This window comes from Lissotriton helveticus, chromosome 9 (genome assembly GCF_964261635.1).
Source record: "Lissotriton helveticus chromosome 9, aLisHel1.1, whole genome shotgun sequence".
Classification (NCBI taxonomy): domain Eukaryota; kingdom Metazoa; phylum Chordata; class Amphibia; order Caudata; family Salamandridae; genus Lissotriton; species Lissotriton helveticus.
In genome coordinates this window covers 173915290-173929364 of record NC_136070.1, presented here as the reverse complement: position 1 = coordinate 173929364, position 14075 = coordinate 173915290, and the positions used below count along the sequence as shown (strand labels likewise).

At 40.5% G+C, this 14075-nt stretch overlaps 1 protein-coding gene across 3 annotated transcripts in view; it reads left to right on the top strand.

The window, feature by feature from the left end:
- The window catches only part of POLE2 (DNA polymerase epsilon 2, accessory subunit), a 490721-nt gene that overhangs the window by 22434 nt on the left and 454212 nt on the right, over positions 1–14075 (top strand). The window contains exon 2 of one of the 3 annotated variants that reach the window (XM_078659706.1): positions 10017–10178. The exons of 1 other annotated variant lie outside the window; for it this stretch is intronic. In XM_078659706.1, the coding sequence (XP_078515832.1) occupies positions 10129–10178 (50 nt within the window). In that variant the 5' untranslated portion in view covers positions 10017–10128. Of the gene's footprint in view, positions 1–10016; positions 10201–14075 lie in introns of all 3 variants that reach the window. One more of the 3 variants, XM_078659704.1, reaches the window with a different exon arrangement.

The following is a 14075-nucleotide window of genomic DNA, read 5'->3' as shown; positions in this document are numbered from 1 at the left end:
GATGGAGATGGAGGGGGAAGAGTCAGAGGTACGGGTTTATGAAGACCTGTTTGGAAGATCTGAATAGTAAAAGAGGTATGAAATGATGCAAGGAGAGGCAGAGGAGGGACGAGTCAAGAAAGGGTTATCCTGGGGATCATAGTAGGGCATGGGGTCTGGGATGAATGAGAGAGTGGAGGTAGAGGATATATTGATAGAAGTATAGGGTGAGAAATAGAGTAGTGCATTGGAAAGAGTACTAGAAAGAGGTTTGATATGAGTCAGAGTTGAGGTAGAGGATATATTGAGAGCAGTATATGGTGAAAAATAGGTGCATTGGATATGCTGAATTAGAAGAAAAGTAATAAATATATAGATCCATAACCACCAGGTATATAGATGCATAAAGAAAGATAGTATATGTAGATAAAAGATGCATTAAATAAACTCCAGCTTTCTAGTGTTGTTGTACTTTTTTATTTTTTGTAATTCAATAGTGAAGCAATTGTAGATAGTTATGACAGAAGATTTACTTATTTATGCAGCCACTTATTATAGGAAAGTAACCCTTTTTGCATGGTTGCCCCCCACTTTTTGCATGATGTTGATGCTCTTTGACCAAGTGTGCTATGGTTTCCTGCCAACGAGGCACCCAGGGCTTATGCTCTTTCCCTAAGACTGTTCTGTGTACCACCAAGTTGGCACCTCTTTGCTCAATCTGTACTATATCTTTTTAAATGGTCTCATTATAGGAGAGGGATTTAAAATGAAACAGCAAAAATTTGCTATGCGATTCATCCCTTAGTGCCCAACAAATGTCTCCAAATGTATCGGCGCACACAAAGTGTCCCGGAAAGTTGCACTTAACCGCCAAGTTGTGCATAGTTTGACATACGTGTTCCTTTTCTCTTCCTTACTGCTTTTAAAAACAAGCATTGGCATAGCCAATAGGTCTCGCTTTTGGGACCTTATAAGTAGTTAGTTATGCAGCACAATATCCTTGGTGCAACAACATCAACCGTTGCATGGCTAAACACTTATAAGGTCCCAAAGGCGAGACCTATTGGCTATGCCAATGCTTGTTAAGTTTGCTTCTGCCTACCTTCTTTACCAAAAATAATAAGGAAGAGAAGTGCTGTGGTCAAATGTATTTCAGCCCTTTGTCATCATGATCTCTCAACCGTATCATCATTTCATTGTGGTCAGTGCCACTCAAGAGGTAAAGAGTTGCTATTTGTGCTGGTCACAATAATAGGCAGATCGCAAGCGTGGTCCTCATTTTGACATTTGCAGGTTGCATTGTTTGCCCTGCTCTCCTTACCAGTGAATGTCTGGACTGTGTTTTGCTGGCTTGGTTCTGCCATGTGCTTGTCAGGCCTCCTTATCAGCTTTACACAGCTGTGCGCTTTATCTTCCTGTTTTTAGCAGGAAGTTGCTCAGATTAATATGCCACCGATGCTGAGCCAAGGTTTGAAAGGGTTTGTTCTCTGGATCCTATTCCACACTTATAATCAGTGCCTTGCTGCCTTATACATAAAGATTGGGCCCTGTGTTTTCTTTGTCACGCTCCTATTTGTCAATAGTACTCCCAGGATCCCTTGCAGGAGAGGGCAGAATCATGCAGTGCCTTTGAAGGTGTTACATGTGAACCTTTCATTGATATCTCTGGCTCCCATATTATTCGAGTACACATTTTCTTGTCACGTGTGATGCTCTCATTCTTTTAGGCCTGGCTTGACAGCGCTGACCTCTGTGTGACCTATTGTACCAATACTTTAAAAATGCATTGTGTGGCCTTTGGCCCCACCCAAAGGAGTATTCTTTATGCACATTATGCTATTGGCTGTTTGGTTCAGTATTCAACCTCTTTGACAGCTCTTGTGTTGAAATGCACCAGGGACCATTTTACACCTCAAGAGTACAATAAATCACACAATAAAAGGTATCTTCAAGATGAAGTATTAGCAGAAAGTAAACGTTATGGCATTGACATTGCTTGTTTACCTTATTTTCTGAGGAAAGAATGGAAAATATGCTGTCCTGCAAGTTATGTCCTATCTGACTGCAGAAAGAACTAGATGTCAGAACTGAAGGACACCCACACCCATACAGGAACTTGGTCAAAGTATGTTTGGTTCATCGGATTGAGCAAGGAGCGATCTTCGCAACACATCGGGATCCAGGACAATATCATTTTTTTTGACCTACTGGAATTGTTGAAATTAAGAATCACGCCATTGGTGATATTTATCCCACATTTAAAGAAATTGATATGCGATCCAAGCTTCCCACAAAAAGAAAGAACTGGATACAGAGTCAGTGGCCTGTGAAGGGATTTAATATAAGAGAACAACTATTGGTGATATTTATCCTACATTTAAAGAAATTGATAAGCCATCAAGGCCACCCACAAAAAAAGAAAGAACTGGATACAGAGTCAGTGACTAGTCAATGGATTTAATATAAGAGGTGAGAGATCACAAACCTTTCTGTCCATCCCTGCTGCCCTGGAACAATATAGAGGTCCACATAGATGCTTATATCTATGAAGTTTTATACACTGCAGCTAACCTCTTTTTTCACAAATTAATCGATGTGGGTTGCTAACCTTTAACGACATCTATCGAGTAAGCGGAGTAACAACTGGTATGGAAATCCTGTGGAAGGCCTAGCCGAAACGTGTTGGTGTTCAACATATACCACCAGTGTCTGAATGTTTGGTTTTGATCATAGGTGAAATTGCATAATGATAATACATAACTTTATGTAAAGAATACACTGTTACATTATTTATTATCAATTACCTTGAATCATCAATTTTGCAAGTCGTAACAGTGAATGATCTGGTTTACTGTATTGAATTGCTGTTGAAGAAACATTCTTTAGGCTATACCTGAATATATATGTACATGTGGTTCTAATTTGCACTATATCATTGGGAATGTGTATTTATTCATCTATTTGAGATTTCTATGTGTAAAGTATATATATTTTTTCTATCTAAAGGATACAAAAAGAATAAATAAAAAAATGAAACATTTATCAACACTACAACTATTATTATTTTTATTATGTCATTGTTTTTCTAGAGATTACATGCCCTTCTACAGTAAATAGCACTGTGCCCGGTGTTCATTGTTTTTCAAATAAATTCAACAAAGTATGTTTGACTACTGAAGTATCAGAAAGTATTATTGCAAGAAGCCCATGCATGTGAAAGGTTGGTTAGGCTGTGGTGGAATTGGAATAGTTCACAGCGTGGTGCATCACTGATCAAATTGGTCTCTGGGCTCCCTTGTAGAAAGTCACGTACTCACTGGTTCTACAAGATACATTTGACTTCTAGTAGGTTTTACAGACATCTCTAAATCTGCTACTGACAAAATTACTTTGCAAGTAAGTGGCATCTTGGAACTAACTGGTCTTTGGTGTCTTAAGGTGTCTTTTGCTTCTGCCAGTATTTTAATCTACCATGCAGAAATTCCCTTGTTTAAGAAAGTTGTTTTTTCTGGGGATATTACACATTTTGCAAGTAAACATTTTAATGTTACTGTCTTTGTTAGTCCTGACCAACTCTTATTGACTACTTTTTATTTTTTCCTATATCGTTTTGCTGTTATTCTTCAATCAAATCAATCAGATTTGTTATTGTTGTCCTCCAAGACTATTATCATTTACACTCTTTCCAAGGTACCACTGCAATTGTTATGGATGTATACAAGAGTCATAGATTTGCATCAAATAAAGAATAAATGTACTTTGTTTTGATTTTACCTACACAAGCCTTGAAGTGATCATTATAGTGTAATCTGCAACAAGCAATATCTTTCTTGTAATTTATCCTAGAGTTTTTGATGCTTCTCTGAGCATAGTGTGATGGAGCACAGGTTTACCTGCTCGAGAGTTTTACCATACTCACCTGGGCCCATAAAACAATTATTTTTGAACAGGCAAACTCACGCTCATCTTAGTTTTAACTTTTCAGGACCTATACCATATGACTTACCAAACCCAGTCGCCGGTACCTAGAGTCCTAAGGGATCAAGGGTGTTAGAATAATAGGCAGTAAAAATAAAACATTTGCACTCATATAATAACCACAGACTCTGGAAAAGTTTAAACTCTTTATCTAAAATTTCTTAAATGTTTTAATCAAACATTAAACATCAGAAGTCTTTCAATCAAGAAAATAATGATTAGAATGAAAATACGCAGAGATTTTATAAAGCCAACTTTGCGCATTTAACATAAGGGTGGGAAAAGGGAAGGAAACAGTACAATGACATACCCACACAGAATATTTACCTAGAATGGGGTGAAGAACTAACCCTGGCCATGGGTCAGTTTAAAGGACAGAACCCCGAAAGTGCAGGCACCATGAAGGCAAGCAGATGCAGGTTAGAATCAGGACAGGTGAAGCCAAATTGGATCAGGACAGGACCACCAAGGGCTAAGACCAGCACCCGCAGTCAAAGTTGCAACGCCTGCGTTACTCCCTCTCTGAAGCTAACAGCCAGAACCCGGAAAAAGTTATTAATGTCCCCGACAAAGTGCTTCGCCAGCATTTCAGCTTTCAAACCCCGATCTGGGTTTCGAACCTTCTGACAGAGGGCTCCGCCGGCACCTCTGCTCCCGATCACCTATTGAGTGCGTTGGGTCAGTGACAGGTCAGCTATTCGGACAAGTCCGACAAATTAGCTAGCTAAGCCTACTCTAGTTATACTATTTTCCAGGGCAGTGTACCACCCCCCAATGTTGCAAGTGTAAGGATCCCCAATTTGGATTGGACACAAGGATGAGGAGAGGTCATCACACCATACCAAATGAAACTTTTGTATGAATATTAATGTTTCGCATTCCCGCCCATCAACTTTATTTTTCCCATGTATGTTTTACTCCACCCAGCAGTGAATGTTCCAATATTGGTTACATTTTAATTTAGTTATGAATTCTGCTTCCTCCGTAAGGGTCAAAAGGTAAGCTTCCCACAGGCATCTTCTAGCAAGTTGGCTCTTTGGCAGCATTTCAAAGGTCACTCTGCTTCATGGGCTTTGTGATTCGTGCGCAGTCGCAATTTCTCCAAGATGGAGTTACGCAATGGGTGTCAGACCCAAATTGATTTTCATGTAAGAATAGAAAAGAAACAGTTTGAGAACACGGAATATTTTAATGCAATGTATACCATTTATCTCTACTCTATTCCCATTACTTTATTTTTAACTATTGCAATAGAATTAGGCAGAACGAACAGCTTGGAAAAAGCAGCAGTGCAAGCTTCATGCAAGCTGTAACACAGAGCAGCCATCTTAGTTCTAGTGCGCAGAAGCAAAGGTTTCCCTCCAAGCGAAAGATACGTCATGTCACTTGAGTGTGACAGACGCATGCGCAGTAAGAAGTCCCACGTAGCAGCGGCCATTTTTAGTGCAAGCAGATTATTCGTCAGTAAAACACATAAGCAAGCTTCTTCTAGATACCCAATGTTGTTTGTGAAATGCAATTTTAATAAGACAAACATAGCTGGCCAGGCGCTCCTCTAAGGACCAGGCGCTGGAAGCGGCAAGAGCATGGGGGGCATTGGTGGCGGAGCTCCAATCACCTGTAGAACTAGATGAGGGGGACGAAGGTGACGCAGGCGTAGATCAGGGCGTGGAGGCCAGGGCGGAGAAGACTGGGGTATACACTAAGGATGGGGACACTTGAGCGCAACAGCTAGGGGTCAGTTCACGCACACCAAACTAAGAACTGTTGAGGAGCCAGGACAGGGGTTCAGAGCATACTGGGGTACCTGAAACTGCACTTCTTGGCCGCCGGGATTGGGGTTGATGTTATCCCTCGTTGATTTGTGTTAGAATCTCCAGCACAAGGGGTTTTAACTGTCTAGCTGAAGGAGGGATGACAAGGGCACACTGACAAGGGAGGGTGAGGGTAGGGAGGGAGGAGGATTGGGAAGTTAGGGAACGAATGTTGAGAACTAGCTTCTCCTGTTTTATACGCTGATTGTTGGACCATCTGCGTAATGGCCTTGCATATGACTTTAGACTTTTGATGTGTTGGATGGAGAAATTAATAAAAATTCTTTAAAAAAAAAATGTTAATAAGATAAACATGTTAGTTAGTATATTAACGTTATGTCGAGAAGACTGAGTTCAAGCAAGTCGCAATATGTGCAAATCCTTGCTCCATCAATCCCCTCTTTGATGATATTTTATATCATCACTAATTAATGAAACAGATGACAACTTTTCACATTTCACCCAACTCAATCTCTTCAAACTTTCTATTTTGTTTCTTTTCATTGTTTGTGTGAAAGTTTTTCACTTTCTTGTATATATTTCAATTCAAGTTCATCAATATTATTCTTTTTCCCTCTCTTGTTTACTGTATATGTCTTTTTGTGTTTAAGACATTTGCAACAAATTATTATTCCTAAAATCAGTAGGCCTATTCCCAACATTGGCATCAGTATTCTACATACAAAACTTTTTCCTACATTAGAAAGCCAACTACCTATAGAGGAGAGACCATCAGTAAGTCTCTTCCATGCACTATCAACCTCCAGTAGTTTAAGCTCTTTTTCCAAATTAGTAATATTTCTTACATACCTCCTAATTTCAACACTTTTGTCAGGTATGTAAAGGCAACAATGTTGTGCTTTCAACATTTTACAGACTCCGCCCTCTTTTGCTAATAATGTATCAAGAGCAAGTCGATTTTGTAAAACCATTGATCTGATCGCAACCAATTCGGTATTGACCATTAAGAACCCTCCAGCAGTGTCAGTCAATAAACGATCTACTACTGTTGACAATCTGCAAATTCTTTGCGTATTGAGAGCCACTCCCACTGTAGGTATCAATGCACTAAATATATCACCTACTATTTCTCCAAAACTAGCTCTTTTACTACGTATTAATCCATTAGTTTCTTTATTGCTTCCAGTGATTTTATTTACATGATATATTTTCGGGAAGACTATTCCAAAATATCAGCTTCCATACCAATGATCTGGTAGTTTGTAATAAACCTTGTTTCCGCATATAAAATAAGTTCCAGGAAACACAGGTTCAGTTCCATCTTTGAATCCCCAACCCCCAATTACCTTGTAATTGTGTTCACACTCACTGGAACCAATGAATATATTGTTATAATAACTTGTTCTTTCCCTATGGAGACAGAATTTCCCTTTCTTTTCGAAATCCAGCAACATAGCAGCATGAGTCTTGCCATTTGGGGTAAACCCTATATTTTCAGCCCATTTAGGAATTTTGTGATTCTTATCATTTGCCTTCCTTTGGAAACTTTCTCTCCTTTTCTCAGCCATATTTAAAAATATTTTCTCTTTTTCACGTAATAAGCATGTTAAATTATTCTTGTGTGCTTCAGCTATATCTATTGTACCTATAGTTAAGAAATATTCACCCATATAACGTGTTACATCACTCTTAGCATGTACAGGATTTAGGTTACTACGTTTAGGAAGTTCAGAAAATATCACATCTGAATTAGAATAGTAATACTGTAAAGGTCCTTTCTTATAGAATAAACTAGCTAAAATACTACATGAAATACCAGATGTTAGGGGTAAATGATGATAGGTAACCCCTTCAGCAACTGACGTAGGCAATTTCATACAAACATAACAATCTTCTATTTCCATAGCTTCTGCATAGTGTACTAATATATTTGCAAATACATTTAAGTGAGTTCTGTATTTAATTCTAGTATAATGTAATCCTTCCTCATCTGATGCTTCTAAATCTACCTTCTGTTGCCTAATGCTAAGTGCTTTTTCTTGTGTGTCTGTTTTTCTAGGTGTATCTATAGTTTCAGGCGTACTAGTGTTATTCTTCATGTCTCTACTCATTATTTAAGGAATAGCTATTGTCAGTCCTAACCATACAACGAGTATTATCACTATACTACATGTGCATACTCTACAGCATGTTTTAAACAGTTTCTTTTCGGTCTTCCATTAACAGTATGATCAGCCATTTCTGACCAAGAAGACTTAACCCCTCTTTGTAGCTTTCACACAGTCTTTTAACCTGTGAAATATTTCAAGTGGGTCTTACTTCTCCGTCAGTCTGATCAGTAATTAAATTGTCATCACTTTCATCACTTATTTCTAAGTTCTCGAAATCTTTAAGGATGACGTAAGTCCATTCAGGGCCTTTGAATTTGTTATTCAGTCTTTTCAGTCATGGACGTCTCCTTTTTGGTTGTACTGTAGATTGTTCAGCTTGACTTGTTATTTCATTTACTTGTTCTGGTTCTTCATCTATCGTCTTTAGACGAAGTCTCAGTCTTTTGACAAATCTAGGCCACTTGTCACCTTTTCTGAGCCTCTTAGCTGGGACTGTGCTTTGGTTTTCCTCAAGTGCTCTTTTATTCTCGTTCAGTTGTGGCACAATTTGTACATCTTCATTATTTGTATCTCTCTCTATCTGACTTGGTCCAGGTCTTATTTTGGTTTCTTCTGCGTGGATGCTAATATGGCCTTGTTCAGGTGTTTGCTGAATTTGACTTTGATTTGATTCACCTTCTTCTTCCTGAACACATTTTTCTATTTCTATTTGGTCCTGCTCAAGCTCTTTGAACCCTTGATTTTCTTCTGCCTGAGCTTCTGCCCTAATACCTATTGGTCCCTCTTCAGACTCTGGAGTTCTTGGTGAGATGTCGATTGTCTGGGTACCTTTATCTTTCCCTATCTGGTCCTCCTCAGAATTACTATTAGCTTGGATTTCTGTAATCTGAGTACGTTCTTCTAGACCTATCTCATCCTTACTATCACTCTGACTGTCTAAATAAGTCTGACTTCTGGTTTTCACATATTCTGCTTGACTGGTGCTCGGTTGTTCCTCTTCACCTACTTCAGGATCAATATCTTGAGACCCTTTAGCTGCACAACCTTCAGCTTCAGTTTCATCAGTTTCAGTCACTCTTTTTGTATGACTGGCATGGATCCAGTGTGGAACTCCTTTGCACCTTACAGCTGTGGTTGTAACCAGAATTACTTGACGTGGTTTTCCCCACCTCGGTGCAAGGCAAGATTTTCGAGTGTGTTTCTTTAACACTACCCAATCACCTGGGTTGAGGTCATGTGCTGGAGTTGCTGGTCTGGCGACAGCCTCTTCCCCAACCTGGTGTAAGATAGAACGCACTTGGTCTGCCAGTTCCTTGCAGCACTCCAGTACTAAATCATCAGATAGGGGAACATCCTTTATAACGCAACCGCTACAACGCGGTTGCGTTACGACGCAGCTTTAACAACGAAAGTCGTTACACCGACTTTCGCTTGAGGGCGCTCTAGGATAGGGGATAGTTTAATTTACTATCCAACACCTTCCCTACTATCCACGGGGACTGGTGTTGGAATAGTAAATTAAACTATTCACTATCAGCGCCCGCCAACGCAAGTCGTAAAACTGTGTCGTAAAGGGACGCGTTGTAACGGTACGCGTCGTACCGTCATACATCCCATCAGATATATTTATCAGCTTGTGTCCTGGCACCCATGCTTGCCTCATTGCTCTTCCCATTAGTATTTCATGAGTACTCAAGCCGTGTTCCGATCTGGAATACTTCTGTGTCCCATCAGAACAAGAGGTAAAGCATCTGGCCACTCCAATCTGGTAGATTCATACATCTTTCGCAATCTGGACTTGATTGTGCCATTCAGTTGTTCTACCACTCCAGAAGCTTCTGGGCGGTATGCACAGTGCAGCTTTTGCTTAACATTGAATGCTTCACAGATTAGGCCAATTATTTCATTATTAAAATGGCAGCCTCCGTCTGATTCAATTGTTACTGGAAAACCGAATCTCGGTATGAGTTCTCTGAGTAAGAGTTTGGCTACAGTTAGGCTATCATTCCTACATGTGGGTAAGCTTCCACCCATTTTGAGAACAAACAGACAATGACAAGAATATATTTTAGTCCTCGACAAGGGGGTAACTGGATGAAATCAACCTGTAATCTTATAAATGGGCCTTCTGCTTTTCCAATCTTTCCTGGTAACACTACAGTTTTCTTTCCAGGATTCATTTGCTGGCAAACTAGACACCGCTGGCATAGACTCTCTGCTACATTCCTGAACCTCGCATTGAACCAACTCTGTCTGAACAACCTTATCATGGCATCCCGCCCAAGATGGGAATCTCCATGGAACATCCTAGCCATAGGAGCAAGCATACAGTCTGGTAAGACAGGCCTACCATTAAGGTAAACAATGACACCATCTTCAACCCTTCTCTGACAACCTATTTTTCTCCACTCTTCCTTTTCTTTTTGTTCTGCTTCATTTTGCAAATCACTCACTTCCTCCCACGTTTTCACACCGTCAAGCAACATAAGTTGGCAGCTGTTTCCACATGCATCAATTTTCTTATTTATTACCATCTTATGTTTGGCACAAAATTGGGCTAATTGGTCAGCATATCGGTTACCAGCTGTCACTTTGTCATTTCCAGATTGGTGAGCAGCACACTTGACCACAGCCACTTCTTTTGGCAATTGAATTGCTTCCAGCAAATCTTTTACGTAGTGACCATTTTTAATAGGAGTACCTGAAGAAGTCAGAAACTCCCTTTGCATCCAAAACTGGGCAAAATCATGCACAACCCCGTAACCATATTGGCTATCAGTGTAAATGGTTACTTTCCAATTTTTCCCAAATTTGCAAGCTCTTGTTAATGCAACCAATTCAACTATTTGTGCAGACGTGACTCCAGGTAAATAGGATGCTTCAACTGGACCTCCCAATGTGCAGACTGCATAGGCAGCGCTCAGACCTCCTTCCTCATGTCTCATACATGAGCCATCTACACATAGCTCATATTCGGAATCAATTAATGGCTCTTCTCTTATGTCTGGATGTGGTTTTGTACTGTATTCAGTTAGATCGATACAATCATGTTCAACTTCTTTCTTTACTTCTGCAAAATGTGAATCAGGTAGCAGTGTTGCTGGGTTCAAAATATTACACCTAGCAATGGTTACATTTCCTGCACCTACAAGGATCCGCTCATACTTAGTCAGCCGACTAGGAGTTTGATACTGAGTATTGGTCCTTGTTAACAAAATCACGACTGCGTGTCTAACATACACTGTCACTGGATGTCCCATAACAATGGACTCACTCTGCTCAAGGCTCATGCAGGTTGTAGCTACTGCTTTCAAGCATCCTGGCAACGCAGATGCTACTGGGTCTAGTGTGGAAGAAAAATATGCCACAGGATGTCTCATTAGACCGTGTGTTTGGGTCAGAACTGAAAGTGCACAATTCTCTCTTGCATCACAGAATAGTGCAAAATCTTTTGAATAGTCAGGCATCCCTAACGCTGGAGCTGTACACAGACATTGTCGTAATTTCAAAAAGGCAGTCATGCTTTTGTCATCCCATTCAACTGGTTCCTTTGCTCTTTTCTTTGTCATTTGTATCAATGGCTTTGCAAGGACTGCAAATCCCACAATCCAGTTTGTGGTAGATTCATGATTTTGATTATTCTGAGTCTTTCTGAGGTAACTCTTCTGACACCTCTTTCTATCTGGTGCCCCAGATATTTCACCGATGTGGTGCAAAATTGCAATTTTTCAGGTGACACTTTATGTCCTCCTTCACCCAAATGAATCAGTAAAGCAATAGTATCATCAACACAGACATTTCGAGTTTTAGACGCCACCAATAGGTCGTCTATATATTGAACCAAAACTGACTGTCCGGGCAGTACCAAAGATTCAAGGCACTTTTTCAATATCTGAGTAAAGATCAATGGACTCTCTGTATACCCTTGAGGAACGTGGTTTCTAAATGTACACGACTGTCGAATTCAAAAGAAAATAGAAATTTGCTGTCTGGGTGTAATGGAATAGAGAAAAATGCGTGACACGAATCTATCACGGTAAACCATCCAGCTTCCCACGGTATCTGGTACGAAATTATTGCAGGATTTGGCACAACTGGACAGCAGGGTAGAACAATTTTATTAATTTTGCGGAGGTCTTGTACGACCCAATACTTTCCGCTCGGTTTCTTTATGCCAATTATGGGCAAATTACATGGACTGCTCATTATTTCTTGTAAAATGCCTGTTTCAACCAAACGTTTTATTTCTGCTGCAACACCTGCTTTTATTTCTGGGCTCATTTTGTACTGTTGAATATTTGGGTAAACTGCACCTTCTTTTATCGTCACTTTTATTGGATCGACATTTGCCATTAACCCTACATCTTTTCCTGTAAAATCCCACACATTAGGATTCATGGTATGCTGTAAGTCTTCTGGTAGATCTTCTACAGTTAACTTTTTATTTTCCGTTTCTTGTTTTGCTAACATTAATGTATAGATTCCGTCTTCATCTGGGGTTTGAATTTCAACACCGCTTGGGGTGCATTATATTGTGCAATTCATTTTGCACAACAAGTCTCTGCCTAACAGGTTTACTGGGCTAGAAACAAAAATGACAAATTTGTGCATTTCTTTAAAATTACCTATTCTGACTTCCATTGGTTCTGTGACTAGGGTACTAATTTGTTTATTAGAAACGCCCACTACTTGGATTGCTTCTCCCGAGAGGGGTAGGTTTGGAACGTCTGCTTTTCTTACAGTAGAACGGGTAGCACCAGTGTCCAATAAAAAGGTGACATAATTTCCTTCAACCTTTCCTTCAATGTATGGACCTGACTGATCTACCGGCAAGGAGGCGCCATGTACGCACTCCTCGTCCCCCCCTCTCAAGCACCGTCAGTATGTCTCCTGTTTGAAAAATGTGTCACTTAAGAGAAACTGGGATGTCACTGCGTCTCTATTACCACTTCCCTCCCAATTTGTGGTATCCACACTTTGGTGTGCTTTGGTTTTGTATTACCTGCTGCTGTTGCTTCCGTGGCACCTCATTCTGCGTCTGTGGATTCAAATCATTATTTTGCACAGGGTTACTTCATTATAAGGTGGTGGATTTTTCATTAACAAATCCTCCAAATAATCATCATCTGATTCGCCACTAATCATTACATTTTTCATTTTCTCTGTCCGCTTACTTCCAGTAGGTTTCGTTAATACAGGGTACAGTCCTTCCACTAACATGGACTGTCTCCATTGTTTCATTTGTTGGTCTCTTGTCTCTTTTGGAAATTGGGGATAAAACTTACTCCAATTCCTGTTACTTCTGAGTCTGTCTCGCTCAAAAGGCTCAGTTTCCCATTCCTCCAATGCTTCATACTGCGTTAATCTAGGTCTGGGATCTAATTCATTCATGCGAGTTCTCAAGTTGTACAAAACTCTGCCATTAAACGTACCATTTTATGGAAATGCTAAAACACCATCATCTTTTGTGTACTCCATCCAATTTTCTAACCACACACACGTGTGATAGCCTCTTTCAAGCATCATGTATGATGCGGGCGTATTTGGTGGTGAAATAATAATCCCTTCTCTAGTCTTAATTGGTTTATCTTTCTTGAAATAATTTTTAATTCTCTTGATAAATGACATTTTTCTCTTTTCTGCATATATATATATTTTTTTTTAAATCACAATGAAAAGGCCGCCATTACGCAGATGGCTCGTGCCGCCACAGGATAAAAGCAAACATCTAATACTCATCACTCCCCCTAAACACCCTTCGCCCCCTCCCTGCCCCCACCCTCCCCCCGCCAGTGTGCCCTATTTAGGTCGATCAGGAGTATAGCAGCGAACTACCCATCTGTACAGCCGTGTAACCACCTAAAATCAGATGTACCAACATGATAAAGTGCCTTCACAAGAGAATCAGAGCCCTGTAGCCCCTTCCAAAGTTGCAAAGGCAATCAAACCTGGATCGTCGTCGGGCACCCCACCAATTCACCCGCACCCCTCACTCTCACTCAATGCTCTCTCCACCTGCCTGGTGCCGGCAGAGTCACCCCGACTAGCCTCAGTATTCTCCCCCCCATCCTCCTCCTCGTAATCTGCAGATGGGGTCCGCAGTTCAGTCCCCAGTGCCTCCCACGCTCTCGCTGTCTCTAATGCCTTCTCATTAGTCGAGCGCCTAGCCAATTGCAGGCGGAGGGTGCCCTCGCTGCTCGCCCAGGTCAAGAAGCTCGTCCGCCATCTCTGA